Here is a 19,048-nt window from a genome sequence, read left to right as displayed (position 1 = left end):
TGGCCCTCTCCCAGAGGCATTTTCCGGTCGCCCCCCCCCCCCCCCCGCCCCACCAAAACCCCGATGTTGGGGGATCTGTAAAATTCAGCCCACAGTGTCAAGAGTAACATACCTGGGTCACCAAATAGATAAGGTTACAAAGGTAAGCCCAGAAACTACAGGCCACTCAGTTTAACTTCGGTGGTGGGGAAACTTCGTGAAAGAATAATTCGGGACAAAATTAATAGTCACATGGACAAATGCAGGTTAATTAAGTCAAGCCAGCATGGATTTCTTAAAGGAAAATCATGTTTAACTAGCTTGCTGGAGGTTTTTGAAGAGGGGTTGATGAGGGCAATGCACTTGATGTAATGTACATGGACTTCTAAAAGGTGTTTGATACAGTGCCACACAACAGACTTGTGAGCAAACTTGTAGCTAATGGAATAAAAGGGAAGGTAGCAACACGGATACAAAATTGGCTAAGTGACAGGAAACAAAGAAACAGTGGTTAATGGATGTTTTTCGGGCTGGAGGAAAGTTTGTAGTGGAGTTCCCCAGGGGTCAATGTTGGGACCCTTGCTTTTCCATATATATATATATATATATATATATATATATATCAATGACCTAGGCCTTGGTGTACAGGGCACAATTTCAAAGTTTACAGATGATATGAACTTGGAAGCATTGAAGACTGTGAGGAGGATAATGTAGAACTTCAAAAGGATATAGACAAGTTGGTGGCATGGGCAGACAGGTGCCAGATGAAGTTCAATGCGGATAAATGTGATGTCATTCATTTTGCTAGGAAGAACATGGAGAGACAATATAATATAAAGGGTACAATTCTAAAAGGGGTGCAGGAGCAGAGGGACCTGGGTGTATCTGTGCATAAGTCATTGAAGGCGGCAGGACAGTTTGAGAGAGCGGTTAATAAAGCATACAGTGTCCTGGGCTTTATTAATAGGGCCACAGAGTACAAGAGCAAGGCGGTTATATTGAACTTTTATACGACACTAGTTCAACCTCAGCTGGAGTACTGTGTCCAGTTCTGGGCGCCGCACTTTAGGAAAGATGTGAAGGCATTGGCGAGAGTACAGAAAAGATTTATGAGACTGGTTCCAGGGATGACGAACTTCAGTTATGAAGATAGATTTCAGAAATTGGGACTGTTTTCTTTGGAGAAAAGGCGGCTGAGAGGACATTTGATAGAGGTATTCAAAATCATGAGGTGTCTGGACAGAGTAGATAGGGAGAAACTGTTCCCACTCTTGAAAGGATCAAGAGGGCACAGATTTAAAGTAATTGGTAAAAGAAGCAAAAGCGACATGAAAAACATTTTCACGTAGCTAGTGGCTAAGGTCTGGAATGCACTGCCTGAGAGTGTGGTGGAGGCAGGTCCAATTGAAGCATTCAAAAGGGAATCAGACCGTTATCTGAAAAGGAAGAATATGCAGGGGGGAGAAGGCAAGGGAATGGCATTAGGTGAATTGCTCATTCAGAGAGTGGGTGCAGACATGATGTGCCAGATGGCCTCCTTCTGTGTTGTAACAATTCTGTGATTCTGAGAAGGTATCCACCTAACGCAGAAGGTTGAGGGAATTTTGAAAGCAAAGAGACCAGAGTACAAAGAAGAACTTAGAACATCCGTTCGTATTGTTGTGTATTATTCTAAGTTCATTCCCGACTTAGCTGACACATTCGTCCCACTGTATGAACTGCTCAAAAACGGAATCACTTGGGAGTGGTCTGTAGAGTGTCAGATAACATTTGAAGAAGTGAAGAAAGTACTGACCAGTGATGCTGTTTTGGCCCACTACGATTCCACTAAACAACTGGTTTTAGCATGCAATGCCTCACCACAAGGTTTAGACAAGGTATAATCTCATAATGGAAGATGGTGTGGAGAGGCCTGTAGCATATGCTTCATGTAAGTTAACAAAGCAGCAAACTTACTCAAGTTGAGAAAGAGGCGTTCACCATCATACATGGTGTTGCAAAGCTCCGCAAGTACCTGTATGGTAGGAAATTCACTTTGTTAACTGACTACCAAGGCCTTACGATCATATTTGGTTCAAAGAAAGAGATACCATCCCGAGCGACAGCATGGCTTCAGAGGTGGGCATTGATTTTGATGGCACATCAGTACGATATTAAATATCGTAAGTCAGCAGATTATGCTAATGCGGATGTTCTTTTTCATTCTTCGCCACTGAGTTACTTGTCATTTATTTTACATACATAAATGACATGTCAGTGTCTACCAGAGAGGTTAGTGAAGAAATTCGCAGAGATGTGGTGCTCAGTGAAGTGCTAAATTATGTCATGAATGGCTGGCCTAAGCAGTGTGATGATAATAAACTACATCGTAGAAATGAACTGAGTGTAGATCAAGGCTGTCTCCTTTGGGGTTTAAAAGCCATTATTCCACTAAGATTTAGAGAGAGATTGTTAGAAGAACTACATCAAGAGCACACAGGGATAGTCCATATGAAAGCAGTAGCAAGAAGCTATTTTTGGTATCCAAAGATAGACAGAGATATTGAAGAATTGGTGAAAAGTTGTGAAGTGTGTTTGAATGAGAAATAACCCATCCAAAGTTCCTTTTATTCCATGGTCAAACACAAGGAAACCCTGGGAACGAGTACATGTTGATTTCTTTGAACTGGAAGGGAAAGAGTACTTTGTTTGGGTAGATAGCTATAGCAACTGGATAATTGTTAAGTTTATGCCCAATACCATAAGCAGCAAAATTGTTGAAGCTTTGAGAATTTGCTTTGCAATTTATGGGATGCCGGAGTTGTTGGGTTCAGACAACAACCTACAGTTTATGTCAGAAGAGTTCGGAATATTTCTGAGTAAGAATGGAGTCAAACACTCTTGTACCAACATATCGCCCAGCATCGAATGGTGTTGCAGAAGAGTGTGCAGATTATAAAGGGGTCTTTGCAAAAGTTAGGTGACAAGCGCAGCAGTGATTCCCCTGTTTCCCTTCAACACAGGCTAGACAATTTTCTGTTCTCTTACAGAATAACCCCACAGTCTACAATAGGTTGCTCACCTTATGAGTTAGCATTTAAACACACTCCTAGGATAAGGTTTAGTTTGCTTAAGCCTGACATCAATAGCAAAGTAAGAGAAAAGCAAGGCAAAGTGAAGATGAGTCATGATATACCAGGCATGAAACTGTGAGAGTTCAGTGCTGGTCAGAAGGTCATGGTGAAAAACTACAGAGGTGGTAAGGAGAAGTATGGTTTGAAGTTGTTGTAAAGAAACTAGGTGCATTCACATATCTAGTGAAGACTGGAGAGAGACTCTGTCAGTGTCATGCAGATCATTTGCTTTAACAAGGGAATCAGACGATAGGATAGCATGATAACCCTTCTCTAATCCAAATTCCTCTTATAGTCCAAAGTGGAAGTCAGGAAGAAAGGGAAAGTCACAAAGAAACTGAAAGTTTTCCAGTATCACCAAATCCACTGTTACAGCAAAGTGAGCCAGTGGCTTTGATTAAGACTAATCAATCAATGTCACAGTCCCAACCATTAAGTGGAGTTGGTAGTCAAAGTCAAAGTTCGGGTTGTTGAGAGAGCAGAATCAAGCTCATGGAATTGAAAATGAGAGAAGATACTCAGGCAGAAAAAGAAGCCAGATAGTTTAGTTGAGTGTATGTGGGAAGGAAGAAGCAAGAAGTTAAAGAGGAATTGGGAAATTGGAAGTTTGGAAGTATAAGCCTACTTCCATTGCAAGAGAAGTTAAATTTTTTATATTTTGTTTTGTTGAATAAAAGGCCATTAAACTAAAATGGTATGTTGAAATTCTTGAAGTAGTGCAGTCAAATATTGCGTATGCAAATAGTACACAAAACCCAAGATACATATACATATTTCAGTGTTATTTCAGGAAAGGTGGTATTCTTTTCATTATTTTTGTCAAATGATGATTTTTGTTATACACATTCTGGTGTTCAGGCAAAGATTTATTTTTACAAGTAATTTACTCTGGTTGTACTGCCCATATAGGTATTGGTTGTGATTACAGGAAAAACAAAAATGCAACCCAACCTGTTAAATTGCAAGGATTGTTGAGATTGGTTGAGTCATATTGTATTGTGAGGTAATCATTTTTTTAAACTGGGGAGAGACTGTAGTGTATGGTATGAGCTAATCATATTGTAATACTGCTGTCTCTGTTGGGAGGAGTGATGAATAAAGGAGGGAGACAACATGCTCAATTAAGTAGAGTCTCCATGTGAGTTATTTCCAGTCCAAACACCAGTTATCATCTCACCCTTGACCTCGTCCTCTGCCACACTCAGCTGAGTCACCCTCAGGCTGTTCTTGAATACCTCCTGGTAGCTGGCTGACTGCTGTTGATAGAGGCGTGGGAGCATGTCATCTACATACCCTTTCTTGTCTGGGAATGGTGCAGTGGTTTGTGAGGGCAGGGTAAAGACTGATAGAGCATAGCTTCATTCTAGATGGGCAAAAATCAACAATTTTAGATGTTGCAGAGAATAGTATTTTGTAGACAAGTAGAGCTCAGTAGAATTAGTACATACAAAAATATGAATTAGGAGCAGTAGGAGCCTGCATTGAGTTAGATGATCTCACTACTGGGGAAAAGGGACAATTTGCCTTAGTGCAGCTGTAGGCAGGAGAAACTTGGCCAGGCAAGAAGCATATGTCTAGAAGTTGGCAGAGAGCATGATCAAGCTGTCTAGGTTTACATGTGGAGAATGACCACTAGAGTGAAGTCCTGGAGGACATCGCTGAGAATGCATCATAGCAAGGGAAAGGGAGAAAGTTAGCTAAAAAAGCTGGAGAGATAACATATTGCTGTTAACTTTACATCCAACCCCTGAAATAACTTCAACTTTGCTCAAAATAAATTTTCATCCAAGAAAACATTTACATTTTGGGGGTTTTACTGCAGATGTTTTTCTTCAGTGCAGCTTCTCCCAGAGGTATTAACCAGAGTGAGCCTTTTCCTGCCTACTAACTAGATCAAGCCCAGGGACTGAACAAAAAAAACCCTCAGCTTATTAACTGTATCACTTGCCCTCAAGACATCTTCCTTGACTTTGGAGGGTGGTACAATATACTTCACTAGACTTTGGCTTAAGATTACAAACTGCCAAACAAATCTGTTAAACAGCAATTGGATAAGTGAACAGTAGCAATGACATATGGCAGATTTACAGCTGTTCTATACTTAACTATCCGTCTCTGGAAGATTCAAGAGGCACTTATTCAGGGGCGTTGTACCAGACATATTAGATATGGTTCACTACTGGCCATTCATGGAATCTCTTTGGCCTATCTATATCTTTTCAATGGCCTCAGACAGACTACTCAGTTAGAACAACTGTGCTGAAAATTTGACAAGGGCAATCAAAATTTAAATGTGCATCTCTTAAACTCAGCTGTCAATCAGACTTTCTTCTTCTTCTTTGGCCTCCTCCTTGCCTCGATAGACAATGGGTAAGCGCCTGGAGGTGGTCAGTGGTTTGTGAAGCAGCACCTGGAGTGGCTATAAAGGCCAACTCTAGAGTGACAGGCTCTTCCACAGGTGCTGCAGAGAAATTTGTTTGTCGGGGCTGTTACACAGTTGGCTCTCCCCTTGCGCCTCTGTCTTTTTTCCTGCCAACTACTAAGTCTCTTCGACTCGCCACACTTTAGCCCCGCCTTTATGGCTGCCCGCCAGCTCTGGCGGACACTGGCAACTGACTCCCACGACTTGTGATCAATGTCACAGGACTTCATGTCGCGTTTGCAGACGTCTTTAAAGCGGAGACATGGACGGCTGGTGGGTCTGATACCGGTGGCGAGCTCGCTGTACATTGTGTCCTTGGGGATCCTGCCATCTTCCATGCGGCTCACATGGCCAAGCCATCTCAAGCGCCGCTGGCTCAGTAGGGTGTATATGCTGGGGATGTTGGCCGCCTCAAGGACTTCTGTGTTAGAGATACGGTCCTGCCACCTGATGCCAAGGATTCTCCGGAGGCAGCGAAGATGGAATGAATTGAGACGTCGCTCTTGGCTGACATACGTTGTCCAGGCCTCGCTGCCACGGGGTGTCTGATTTACTCGCTAATACTACCTCTCAAAATCCTTTGTTCTGCATCTTTTATAAACTTCCTCAAAACTCATCCTTTCCACCAAGATTTTGGTTGTCCCTTTTAATCTATTCCTTTCATGGTCTTTTGATGCTCTTTTTTTCTCCCTCATCTGTAAAGCACCTTGGGTATATTCTACGTTAAAGATACCATATCAGCATATATTATTTGAACAGCTTGGCCTCCCTTGGATACGCATAGCAGATAGTCTGTTCCGGGCTATTGTATAACAAAACTGGGAAATTTTCTTCGAGCGGTTGTGAAACTTGTATGTCCTGTGACAAATAAACAAGCCAATAACTTAGTAGATCATGGAAAGGAATAGTTATTTTTGTCCTGGACATATCCATGGAATATCAAGTGAATGCTTGCCCACCCAGCACATTATCATACTCCAGTTTGTTTTTACAATTGCCAGGTGTTACTGAGGTTTATCGAGTGGCAAAGAGGGTCGAAGGTGGAATGAAGACTCTAAGTATTAGCAATGAAACACTCCAGCATAGTCTGAGGGACATTGAGATAATCTGGAACAATCTGCAAGCTTTCCTGTCATTCAGCCCCTCTGTGTTACGGATGTTGGTAAGCACATTTAAGGCTAGAAATTATTGCAAGTGATATTACTATAAGATGCTTCAAGTGTTCATATGACACTACTTTGCTATTTTAATAGAATCACAGAATTGTTACAGCACAGGAGGAGGCCATTCGGCCCATCGTGACTGCATGGCTCTCCGAGAGAGCAATTTACCTAGTGTCAGTCCCCGACCTTCTTCCCATAGCCCTGCACATTCTTTTTAGATAACAATTCAATTCCCTCTTCAATGCCTCGATTGAACCTGCCTCCACCACACTCTCAGGCAGTGCATTCCAGATCCTAACCATTCGCTGTGTGAAAAATATTGCCCTATACACATCTTCCTCTGCTTTGAGTAGGCTTGTAGCCAGAAAGTATTAATTCTAACTTTTACACCAGTAGACAATTGCAGATCATTATGATTGGAATTGCCTTCATTTTCAGCACAGCCACTGTTCTGCAGTGGGAAAGTGAAATGGAACTAAGACAACAGTGGTCTTGATGCCAGTGGAGATTCTAGTGAGGAAGAATCTGAGTCCAGCTCAGGAACAAGCAAAAAGTTGTTTAAATTTATACAAGCTCACCCTAAGTTTGAGGAAAGGGACGCAGACTCATTTCTCATGAAAAGATAGCCAAACAAATGAAATGACCAAAGGAAAGTTGGACACTGCTTATGCAAAGCAGATTGATGGTCAGAGCTCATGATGCCTAAAGGGGTGGGAGAGGCAGGAACCCTCACAACACTTAAGAAATATTTAGATGTATTTGAAATGCCATAGCATACAAGGCTACGAGCCAAGTGCAGGAAAATGGGATTAGGATAGGTGCTTGATGGCCAGCACAGACACGATGGGATGAAGGGCCTGTTTCTGTGCTGTATGACTCTATGACTCTCCATTTCAGAAATTCACTTAAAGGGCAAGTCAGAATAAAGAAATTTACCATACATATCGTGAGAAATGGAAGCTGAATTATGGGGTAAACTAGCTCCTGTTTACTACAAGTAGTAACCTTTAATATAGAAAAATGTCAGTGCTACGAAGAGACTATAAAGCTTCTACATCTCGCAGCAGCTTTGACACAAAGTCCTGTTAAAATTACACTCCCAGACCTTCTTGAAACTAGCTGTGCAATATTTTTGGTTACTTCGATTCCTGAGGACACAATATTTAGATTATGGATCAGCCTTCCTTTCTGCCTTAATTTAAACCCAAGGTTTACAGCTTGATTTATCCCATCATCTCTTAGTTTTCAACTTGAGCAGTGCCTGTGTTACGCGCCTACTTTTGTTTCTTTAAGCTATCTTGAAAATAGCAAATCAGGACTACAAAAAAAGGAAAATACATTCTGAGGGTCATATCCTTCCAGATGAGTAAACATATTGCTATCTTTTTGTGGAACACAGAGCCTTTGTCTCATGAGAAGTAAACTGTGCACAGTGTTAAAAGGGTTAAAAGGGTTAAAAACATGTCACACCACTGCAAGGTCAGACATAAAGTCAAATTTAAGGGAGAAAGTAAATTGGAAAATCAACTCAGCAGCGCTACTTATCCTGTCTGTGGTCTGAAGCCCAGCAAATGCTGTCAGTATCTGGTAGCACATGTGGGCAAACAAATATTTTTACAAGCAAATCTGCAGAACTTCCACTTCTGCTTAACGCTATTGAACACATGCAGGACATCCTATGGCTGTCCACAAGCAAAGAAAAACAAGCCCAGCTCTAGCGCTGAGAAAAACTGACTGGGAGTGTTGAGAGGTAAATGGTGGTCCAATCAAGGTAAGTATATTTTGCTATAAGTACAAGGTCCAGATTTTGTGTGAAAAACTGCTATTACGTAAGTGTGTGCAAATGTTTGTCCAATCAATATGTAAAAGTTTAATGAGAAAGGAAATTGATTATGATAATGGAGTTAACCATGATTCTGCCTGACTCTAAAGCATACACAGTTGCGGCATGTAGGTCGGGCCCTCTACTCAAAAAGGTTGGACTGCAGAATATTAAGTTGCAAATGAACATTTAGGATGTAACCCTTCTTCAGAACTAATCAGATCAACCCAACACTTTCTGCATTTGTCACATTTCAAGTGGTTTGTGTAGCCCGCCACCTGGTGGCATCTCGTGGAATGCCATTAGCAAGTTTTCTTTTATTAAAAGGGGACATTATTGCAGCATGTGTTTTAGGTAATTGGAACATTGGCTATGTTTATTTCCATGGTTTGGTACACTGAATTACAGTCTCTAGTATAAAAAAAAAATCAGCCAAAACTTGTCCTTTTTTGGTTGAAATGTGTCCAAGCAATGATTCTCTAGCTAATGGGAGATTTTTACTTTCATATTCTGCAGCCTGCTGAATCTACCCTTGACTGTTCAGCTGTAACTGCATCAGAAAATGCTCAGAACAAAACCTGTGGAGTATGTCTGCTCAGGACACGGAATGAAACTAATGCAAGTATAAATGATTGATTTTTTTGAAGTACATTTTCTTTCATCTTAGGTCAGGAATCGTCAAATTTTAGTAGAAACACATTTTCCATAGGATTTTCAGCATCAAACCTCAAGATGTGCCCATCTCCCATCAACTTTGCGTTAACCAATATACTAACTCTCTTGGATGTGCTCTAGATGCATTTTAAAGCTTTGGAATATTGATATTGATAACACATATCTTATGCTGCATAAATAAAGGAAATGTTATGGGTCTCTCACATGATGTATTAAGGTTTTCAAATCACAGGTGAATATGCTGGGTCTTTTAGAAATATATTTACTGCCTCTAAGTATGCTTAACAGAAACATTTAACTCTCATTCCTTTCTTATAGGACTTGAACGACACAGAAAATTCAGTGCTCCATAATGGCTGTTGCTATCATGCAAGCTGTGCAAACTTTTGGCTAAACTGTGTGGATTCAAATTTACCAGACCTCATCGCACCCACGGAAAATTCTGAGGCCTTGAATGTAGCAAGCCTCACAGTTCTTGTACCAAACTGCTTGGACACCAATCCTAAAGATTTTACTGTTCCTGCAGCTCAATGACTACAAACTGTATTTATTCTCAGAATCAAAGAACTCTTTTCAGAGTGGACTGTTTTGTCAAAGGCACTCTGTATTATGTGCTAAGAAAAATATTTTAGGATGGTTTAAAGGTGTTAACTGTCTATACGTGATGCTTCAGAGACTTTTCTTGTCTGACAAACGTAATTTTGCTGAGACGAAACAAATATAATCTATTGATAGCACAGACGGAACTCAGGGAAGGCACAACGAATAACCATGAAAACCATGTTGGAAAATTGCACTGGTTGTTTTCCTTTTTAAACAAAGTATTGTGGTAAAAATGGCTTTAGGTCAGAAAGTGAATTTATGTATTAAACCAATTTGACAGTGTATACCGAAGCTCCCATGCTTAATGGGATTCCCCTCCCCACTTTGATTCCTGCATCAATATTGCATACATCACTCTGTTTACACACCAGAGGAATGTGCAAGTAACGTGGCACTGCAGCTCAAGTATTTACACTCAGTGAGGCCCAGTGATCGAAAACATCAGCTGGGAAATGGCAGGTAGACATATGAGTGAAAGCTAAAGAGGAAGCCAAGATACAGCGGCACAGTGGCTAGCACCGCAGTCTCACAGCTCCACAGGGACCCGGGTTCAATTCTTGGTACTGCCTGTGTGAAGTTTGCAAGTTCTCCCTGTGACCGCGTGGGTTTTCACCGGGTGCTCCGGTTTCCTCCCATCGCCAAAGACTTGCAGGTGATAGGTAAATTGGCTATTGTAAATTGCCCCTAGAGTAGGTAGGTGGTAGGGAATATGGGATTACTGCAGGGTTAGTATAAATGGGTGGTTCTTGGTCGGCACAGACTCGGTGGGCCGAAGGGCATGTTTCAGTGCTGTAACTCTAAATAAAAATAAATACTGAGGTCAACTCTGCTTTCTGCATCAAAAATAGGATGATTTTTACCATTTATAGTTCAATACCTGGCTCCCCCACTCAAAAAAGTTTTATAATTGTACATTAAGAATGCTGTTGAATGTGATATTGATGAGCTTTTCCCAAGATTTAGGTGGAAAATTAGTGCTACTGAATAACACAGAATTTGAAACATTATAAGGTTTTATTTACCACAAGAACAGAAGTAGGCCTTTCAGCCCCTTGAGCCTGTTCTGCGATTCAATGAGATCCCTTGATACCCTTACATGAAAAAATTAAGCAATCTCAGTCTTGATAATTTCAGGGGAAAAATGGGAAAAGGGGGTGAAATTCCTTGTGTCACATGAACAATGCACTAAACAGTGTCTCTTTTTTTTTTAAAACAACTATACTATGATGAATGCACAGCTTTACTCTCAGCTTTCTGGACTAAGTGTACTAAAATGAATGCATAACCAAGAGACCAATTCAAAAGCAACCACATTAATACAAGAACATAAAGTGCAGGAACTACTCAGCAGCTCAGGCAGCATGTGGGGAGAGAGAATCAGAGTTAACGCTGTAGCTTGTGACCTTTCATCGGAACTGGCAAGTTAGAAATAGAATAGGTTCTGAGCAAGTGAAAGCGGGGAGTGGGGGAAGAACAAGTAGGAAGGTCTGTGATAGGATGGAAGGCAGGAGAGATAAAATGACCAAAGGTTTCATGATACAAAGCCAAGTAAAGAAACAAATAACGTGATGGATGAGGTGTAAATGGCAGAATAGCAGCTGTCCAAACACAAAGTAAAGGGATTAAGAAAGAAACGCAGGTGGGGGTGGGAGTGAGGGTGTGGGAGGAGGGGACAAAACAGCAAAAATAAAAGAGGGCAGAGATTTTGATCTAAAATTATTGAATTCAATGTTGAGTCCAGAAGGCTGTGTAAAATGCCCAGACAAAAGGTGAGGCACTGGTCCTCAAGCTAACGTTCAGCTTCATTGGTGATCATTGTGGCAGGCCATGGACAGAAAGGGTAGAGATGACCACATTGTGAGCAGCGAATACAGTATACTGAATTGAAAGCAGTACAAGTAAATCGCTGTTTCACCTGGAAGGAGAGTTTGGGGCCCTGGACGGTGGGAAGGGAGGAGGTAAAAGGGCAGGTGTTGCATCTCCTGCACTCGCATTAAAAGGTGCCAAGGGAAGGGGAGGGTTGTTGGGGGTGTCTGAGGAGTGGACTAGGGTGTTGTGGAAGAAAAGGTCCCTTCGGAATGCTGAAAGGGGAGGGGAGGGGAGGGGAAGATGCGTTTGGTGATGGCATCATGCTGGAGGTCACGGAAATGGCAGCAGATGATCCGTTGAATACGAAGGTCGTTGGGGTGGTAGTTGAGGACAAGAGGAACCCTATCATTCTGGGAAGGAGTGAGAGCAGAAGTGCGTGAAATAGATTGGACATAGTCGAGGGCCCTGTCAACTATGGTGGACGGTGGGGGCGGGGGGTAATCCTTGGTTGAGGGAAAAAGACGACATATCGGACGTGCTAGTATGAAAAGTTGCATCATCTGAAGAGATGCAACGGAGATGGAGAAACTGGGAGAACGGAATCGAGGCCTTGCAGGAAATGGAGTGTGAGGAAACGTAGTCAGGTAGCTGTGGGAGTCCGTGGACCTATAGTGCATATAGGTTAACAGCCGATCTCCAGAAATGGAGACAGAGAAGGCAAGGAAAGAGTCAGAGATGGCCACTTGAAGGAGAGACGCGAGTGGAAATTGGAAAAAAGTCAATGAAATTTTCCAGTTCAAGGCAAGGGCAGGAAGTGGCACAGATAGTCATCAATGTACCGTCGTGAGGGAGGGGGCCTGAGTAGGACTGGAACAAGGAATGTTCCACAAAAAGGCAGACATAGCTAGGATCCAAGTGGGTACCCACAGAAACACCTTTTATTTGGACGAAGTGACTGGAGTTGAAGTAGTTGATTGTGAGAACAAGTTCAGCCAGTCAGAGGAGGGTGGTGGTGGTTGGGGACTGTTTGTGCCCCCATTCTAGGAAGCAGCAGTGAGCTCTCAGACCATCCTGGTGGGGGATGGGGTTGTAGAGAGATTAGACATCCATGGTGAATACAAGTTTGAGGGGGTTAGGAAACTGTCAAAGTGACAGAGGGCATCAGAAGATTCATGGATGTAAATGGAGAGAGACTGGTCAAGGGCAGTAAAAATAGAGTCGAGATAGGAAGAAATCAGTTCAGTGGGGCAGGAACAGGCTGAAACAATGGGTCTACCAGAGCAGTCTTGCTTGTCGATTTTGGGAAGGTGGAAGCAGACTGTATGGGGTTGTGGAACTATAAGGTTGAAGGTCATGGAGGGAAGATCGCCAGAGGAGATGAGATCAGTTCAGTTATAGTCCTGCTTACAATGGCTTGATGTTTGGTACAATAATACATTAATATAATGTTGAACTAAGTAAACAGATACTTAACTAGTACAATTCAGCTACAGAGTACACAATTCCTGAGGTAAATATGGGGATAGTACAAACCCCAATTTACTGATTAAGATCTCAGTAGATGGCTCGAGTACATGCAGTGTTCTGTGTGGTTCCAACAGCCAAGAAAGATTACTCTCAAAGCCCTTCACAACCAATTAATTACTTTTAAAGAGCAGTCACCGTTCCAACCATTTTCACATAGTAAGATTCCATGCACACCAAATAAGATAATTAGTTAATTTTGCAGTTAATTTTGGTCAGTACACCAAGAGAACTCCCTTCTCTTCTTCATAGTGTCATGGGATTTTTTTACGTCTACCAAATAGACATAAGGGATCTCAGTTCAATGTCTCATCTGAAAGGACAAAAGTGAGCAATGAGGATGACCAAGTAAATTTCAGTGCCTTGTATATAGAGAATCAATTTTGCCAAAGTAAATTATTGAGATGTTTCTAGGTTCGCTTTCATTGTTTAGTATACTTAATCCAAACTGATCTAGTAACCTGCCGCAAATGCAACATAAAGGAAAATAAAGACAGCAGAAAGCTCGAAGAGACCCAAAAAGAATAACCTCAAAGATGGGTGAAAATTTGAGTAACAATGGCTTAAAACTATTTAGTACATAGGGATACAAGACAGTCTACATGCAGACCGAGAACTTTACAAAAACACTAATGTGTAAGGATGTGTACTTTCTTACATATGAAGGCGATGGATAATTACCTTTACTTTCAGTAGTTTTAGAACTATGCAGATAAGTTATTAAACAGAAAACATGCTGTTCCTCATCTCAGATATTCTGAGAAATGATCAGTACCTAGGACAGTCGCCAGGATGAGGGCTTCTGAGAGATGGCACTCATCAGTAACAATTTATTCAACGAGATGCACCCTCCACACACCACTGGGGTGTTCCAGCTCTGGAACACTTACATATTTTCTAATGTATTTCTTCCATCAACAGCAGATAACCTATCACAAAAACACAGTATTCTTGATCATTCCATCCAGGGCTGTAGAGAACAATGTAGAACTGTACACTTCTTCCAAATGCTATTATCCATCCCTTCCCTCTCATTGCTTACTCCTGGTGTATTTCTGGACATTCTCCTCAGAAAAATAAAAATGGTGATATTAGGTTACGTCAAATGCCTTTCATTCTTACCTTCCCGTTGTTGTATTAATGTCAAAGGAACAGGAAGAATAAGTTTCCGACAGTTACTCCATCAAAAGCTACCTCAACAGTCACTCTGCACTCTCCAGACCACCTTCAATACCACCAAGCACTCAGCAGAGAGCAGGGGAAAAATGAGAGCAGCACAGGAATGTAGGGGAAATGAGGAAAATTGGGAAAAGCACGGAATGGGTTTTGGGCACTATGGAGAAAAAGCGAGACCTGGGCCGAGGTGTGGGGAAATGGGGTAAAGGCTAGATCAGTGCTGAGGGGAGAAGATGAGAGCAGCACTGAAGGGAGAGAGCAGAAGGGAAGAGGGATAAACCCATCAACTACAGGCCAAAATTGGTAGTGGGAAAACCTTTTGAGACAATAATCCAAAAAAGATTAATTGGCATTTGGAAACATGAGCTAATAAATGAGTCAGCACAAATTTGTTAAAGATAAACCATGTTTGACTAATTTGATCAAGTACTTTGATGAAGCAATGAAAAAGGTGGATAAGATTAATGTGGTTGATGTTGTGTATATGGATTTTTACAAACCATTTGACAAAGTACCACGTAACAGGCTTGTCAACAAAGTCAAAGCCGATAGGATTAAATTGGTTAAGGAACATAGCAGCGAACAGTTGCTCTTCAGGCTGAAGGGTTGCAGCGGTTTCCCCAGGGATCAGTATTAGGGCCACTGCTCTTTATGATCAATATTAGTGACCTGGATTTGGGTATACAGGGTATAATTTCAAAGGTTACAAAACTGGGAAATATAGTAAACTTAGGAACGTAGGAAATAGGAGCAGGAGTAGGCCATTCAGCCCCTCGGGCCTGCTTCACCATTCAATTAGATCACGGCTGATCATCTATCTCAATGCCACTTTCCCACGTAATCCCCATATCTCTTGATGTCATTAGAATCCAGATCCATCAACTTCTGTCTTGGACATGCTCAAAGACTGAGCTTCCGCAGCCTTCTGGGGTAGAGAACTCCAAAGATTCACCACCCTCTGAATGAAGAAATTCCTCCTCATCTCAGTCTTAAATGGCCTACCCCTTATTCTGAGACGATGTCCCCTGGTTCAAGACTCACCAGCCAAGGGAAACCTCCCATCTCCATCCACCCTGTCACACCCTGTAAGAATTTAGTATGTTCCAATGCAATCAGCTCTCATTCTTCAAAACTCTACAGAATACAGGCCCAGTTTCCTCAATCTCTCCTCACAAGACTATCCCACCATCCCAAGGATTAGTCTGGTAAACCTCCATTGCACTCCCTCTATGGCAAGTATATCCTTCCTTAGACGAGACCAAAACTGGATACAACACTCTAGGTGTGGTCTCACCAAGGCTCTAGACAATTACAGCAAGACTTCTTTACTCCTGTACTCAAAATCCCTTGCGATGAAGGCCAACATACCATTTGCCTTCCTAACTGCTTGCTGCACCTGCAGTGACTCATGAGCAAGGATGCCCAGGTCCCTTTGGCCATCAACACTTCCCAACCTCTCACCATTTAAGAAATTTCTGCATTTCTGTTTTTTTTCTACCAAAGTGGATAATTTCACACTTATTTACATTCTATTACATCTGCCATGTTCTTGCCCATTTACTTAGCCTGTCCAAGTCCCCTTGAAGCCTCATGGCTGATCTTCTACCTCAACAGAATTTCCTCACACTATCCCCATATCCCTTCATGCCTTCAATATCTAGGACATCACTGCAGGAGTTCCTCAGGGCAGTGTCCTGGGCCCAACCATCTTCAGCTGCTTCATCAATGACCATCCTTCAATCATAAGGTCAGAAATGGGGATGTTCGCTGATGATTGCACAATGTTCAGCACCATTCGCGACTCCTCAGATACTGAAGCAATCAGTGTAGAAATGCAGAAAGACTTGGACAATATCCAGGCTTGGGCTGATAAGAGGCAAGTAACATTCGTGCCAGGCAATGACCATCTCCAACAAGAGACAATCTAACCATCTCTCCTTGACATTCAACAGCATTACCATCGCTGAATCCCCCACTATCAACATCCTAGCGGCTACCATTGACCAGAAACTGAACTGGAGTAGCCATATAAATACAGTGGCTACAAGAGCAGGTCAGAGGCTAGGAATCCTGAGGCGAGTAACTCACCTCCTGACTCCCAAAAGCCTGTCCACCATCTACAAGGCACAAGTCAGGAGTGTGATGGAATACTCTCCACTTGCCTGGATGGGTGCAGCTTCAACAACACTCAAGAAGCTCGACACCATCCAGGACAAAGCAGCCCACTTGATTGGCACCCAATCTACAAACATTCACTCCCTCCACCACCGACACACAGTGGCAGCAATGTGTACGATCTACAAGATGTACTGCAGCAATGCACCAAGGCTCCTTAGACAGCACCTTCCAAACCCACGACCTCTACCAACTAGAACGACAAGGGCAGCAAATACATGGGAACACCACCACCTGCAAGTTCCCCTCCAAGTCACACACCATCCTGACTTGGAGCTATATCGCCGTTCCTTCACTGTCGCTGGGCCAAAATCCGGGAACTCCCTTCCTAACAGCACTGTGGGTATACCTACCCCAAATGGACAGCAGCGGTTCAAGAACAAAGAACAGTACAGCACAGGAACAGGCCATTCGGCCCTCCAAGCCTGCGCCGATCTTGATGCCTGCCTAAACTAAAACCTTCTGCACGTCCGGGGCCCATATCCCTCTATTCCCTTCCTATTCATGTATTTGTCATGATGTCTCTTAAACGTCGCTATCGTATCTGCTTCCACCACCTCCCCTGGCAGCAAGTTCCAGGCACTCACTACCCTCCGTGTAAAAAACTTGCCTCGCACATCCCCTCTAAGCTTTGCCCCTCGCACCTTAAACCTATGTCCCCCTAGTAACTGACTCTTCCACCCTGGGAAAAAGCTTCTGACTATCCACTCTGTCCATGCCGCTCATAACTTTGTAAACCTCTATCATGTCGCCCCTCCACCTCCGTCGTTCCAGTGAAAACAATCCGAGTTTTTCCAACCTCTCCTCATAACTAATGCCCTCCAGACCAGGCAACATCCTGGTAAACCTCCTCTGTACCCTCTCCAAAGCCTCCACGTTCTTCTGGTAGTGTGGCGACCAGAATTGCACGCAATATTCTAAGTGTGGCCTAAACAAGGTTCTGTACAGCTGCAACATGGCTTGCCAATTTTTATACTCTATGCCCCGACCGATGAAGGCAAGCATGCCGTATGCCTTCTTGACTACCTTTTCCACCTGCGTTGCCACTTTCAGTGACCTATGGACCTGTACGCCCAGATCTCTCTGCCTGTCAATACTCCTAAGGGTTCTGCCATTTACTGTATACTTCCCACCTGCATTGGACCTTCCAAAATGCATTACCTCACATTTGTCCGGATTAAACTCCATCTGCCATTTCTCCACCCAAGTCTCCAACCGATCTATATTCTGCTGTATCCTCCGACAATCCTCCTCATTATCCGCAACTCCACCAACCTTTGTGTCGTCTGCAAACTTACCAATCAGACCAGCTACATTTTCCTCCAAATCATTTATATATACTACAGACAGCAAAGGTCCCAGCACTGATCCCTGCGGAACACCACTAGTCACATCCATCCATTCAGAAAAACACCCATCCACTGATACCCTCTGTCTTCTATGACCGAGCCAGTTCTGTATCCATCTTGCCAGCTCACCTCTGATCCCGTGTGACTTCACCTTTTGTACCAGTCTGCCATGCGGTACCTTGTCAAAGGCTTTACTAAAGGCAGATCACCACCACCTTCTCAAGGGCAATTAAAAATAGGCAATAAATGCTGACCTGGCCAGCGTCACCCACATCCCATGAATGAACTAAAAAAAAAATCTATCAATTTCTGTTTTCAGCATACTCAATGACTGAGCCTCCAAAGCCCTCTGGGGTAGAGAATTCCTAAGATTCAACACCCTCTGAGTGAAGATATTCCTCATCTCAGTTCTAATAAATAAAACAATGAAGTTACTTCAGGAGAACACAGACTGGCAAAATGGGCAGGACCATGGCAGATGAAATTTAACACAGAAAAGCATGAACATTTTGGTGGGAAGAATTGAAGGTACAATTTTAAACGGGGTGTAGGTGAAGACGGCTGACAAGTTAAGAAGGCGGTTTAAAATGAAAAATATGAAATCCTTGAGAATAAAGCTAGGGAGTTATACTAAACCTGTACAAAACACTGGTCAGGCCTCAGCTAGTATAGCGTGTTCAATTCTGGATACCACACTTGAAGAGGGATGTCAAGGCCTCAGAGAGAGTGCAGGAGTGGATCTGGAAAAGGCAGGCTCGGGCCCTGACTGCAGGCCGTCTTCAGCCACACTCGCTACAGTGCGACTACAACAGCCTCGCAACCTGGCTGGGCCACGGCTATGAACCTCTATATTCCAGACCATTGGAGCGGCAGCAGCAAACTCACCGAACCCAACACCAGACCCTGCAACAGGCCCCGCCCACTGAGAAAACGTCAACAGGCTCCACCTACTGAACGCAGAGGTCACGAGAAGCCCCGCCCACTGAGAAAACGTCAACAGGCTCCACCTACTGAACGCAGAGGTCACGAGAAGCCCCGCCCACCTCTCTTATCTACCTTTCGCGCCTACATGGACCATAATGCAATGCACCAAACTCCACATTAATTTCAATATTTTTGCCCAGAAATCATAATATTAAAAGCAAACACTTTTTATTTTAGATCATCGCTGTTATATACACTAAACTAGCAAAAGTTTAATTAAAACTGAGAAACACCCTACAAGGACAGTAATG

The 19,048-nt window shown here is 42.9% G+C and overlaps 1 protein-coding gene and 1 long non-coding RNA gene across 3 annotated transcripts in view; one reads left to right on the top strand and one right to left on the bottom strand.

The window, feature by feature from the left end:
* The window catches only part of LOC137382784 (synergin gamma-like), a 44,150-nt gene extending 33,163 nt beyond the window's left edge, over nucleotides 1–10,987 (top strand). For both annotated transcript variants that reach the window (XM_068055202.1, XM_068055201.1), the window contains 3 exons: nucleotides 6,519–6,679; nucleotides 9,019–9,120; nucleotides 9,496–10,987. In XM_068055202.1, coding sequence (XP_067911303.1) covers nucleotides 6,519–6,679; nucleotides 9,019–9,120; nucleotides 9,496–9,711 — 479 coding nt within the window. In that variant the 3' untranslated portion in view covers nucleotides 9,712–10,987. The remainder of the gene's footprint in view (nucleotides 1–6,518; nucleotides 6,680–9,018; nucleotides 9,121–9,495) is intronic.
* On the bottom strand, nucleotides 3,886–18,757 carry LOC137382785 (uncharacterized). The gene is made up of 3 exons (XR_010977288.1): nucleotides 18,699–18,757; nucleotides 13,889–14,042; nucleotides 3,886–4,458 (listed from the first exon to the last, which is right to left on the bottom strand). It is a non-coding gene; the product is annotated as an uncharacterized lncRNA (long non-coding RNA).
* Nucleotides 18,758–19,048: the final 291 nt, after the last annotated feature.

Source organism: Heterodontus francisci, chromosome 23 (assembly GCF_036365525.1).
Source record: "Heterodontus francisci isolate sHetFra1 chromosome 23, sHetFra1.hap1, whole genome shotgun sequence".
NCBI classification, from domain to species: domain Eukaryota; kingdom Metazoa; phylum Chordata; class Chondrichthyes; order Heterodontiformes; family Heterodontidae; genus Heterodontus; species Heterodontus francisci.
Note: the sequence above shows the minus strand (reverse complement) of the source record. Positions and strands in the feature narration are given on the sequence as shown.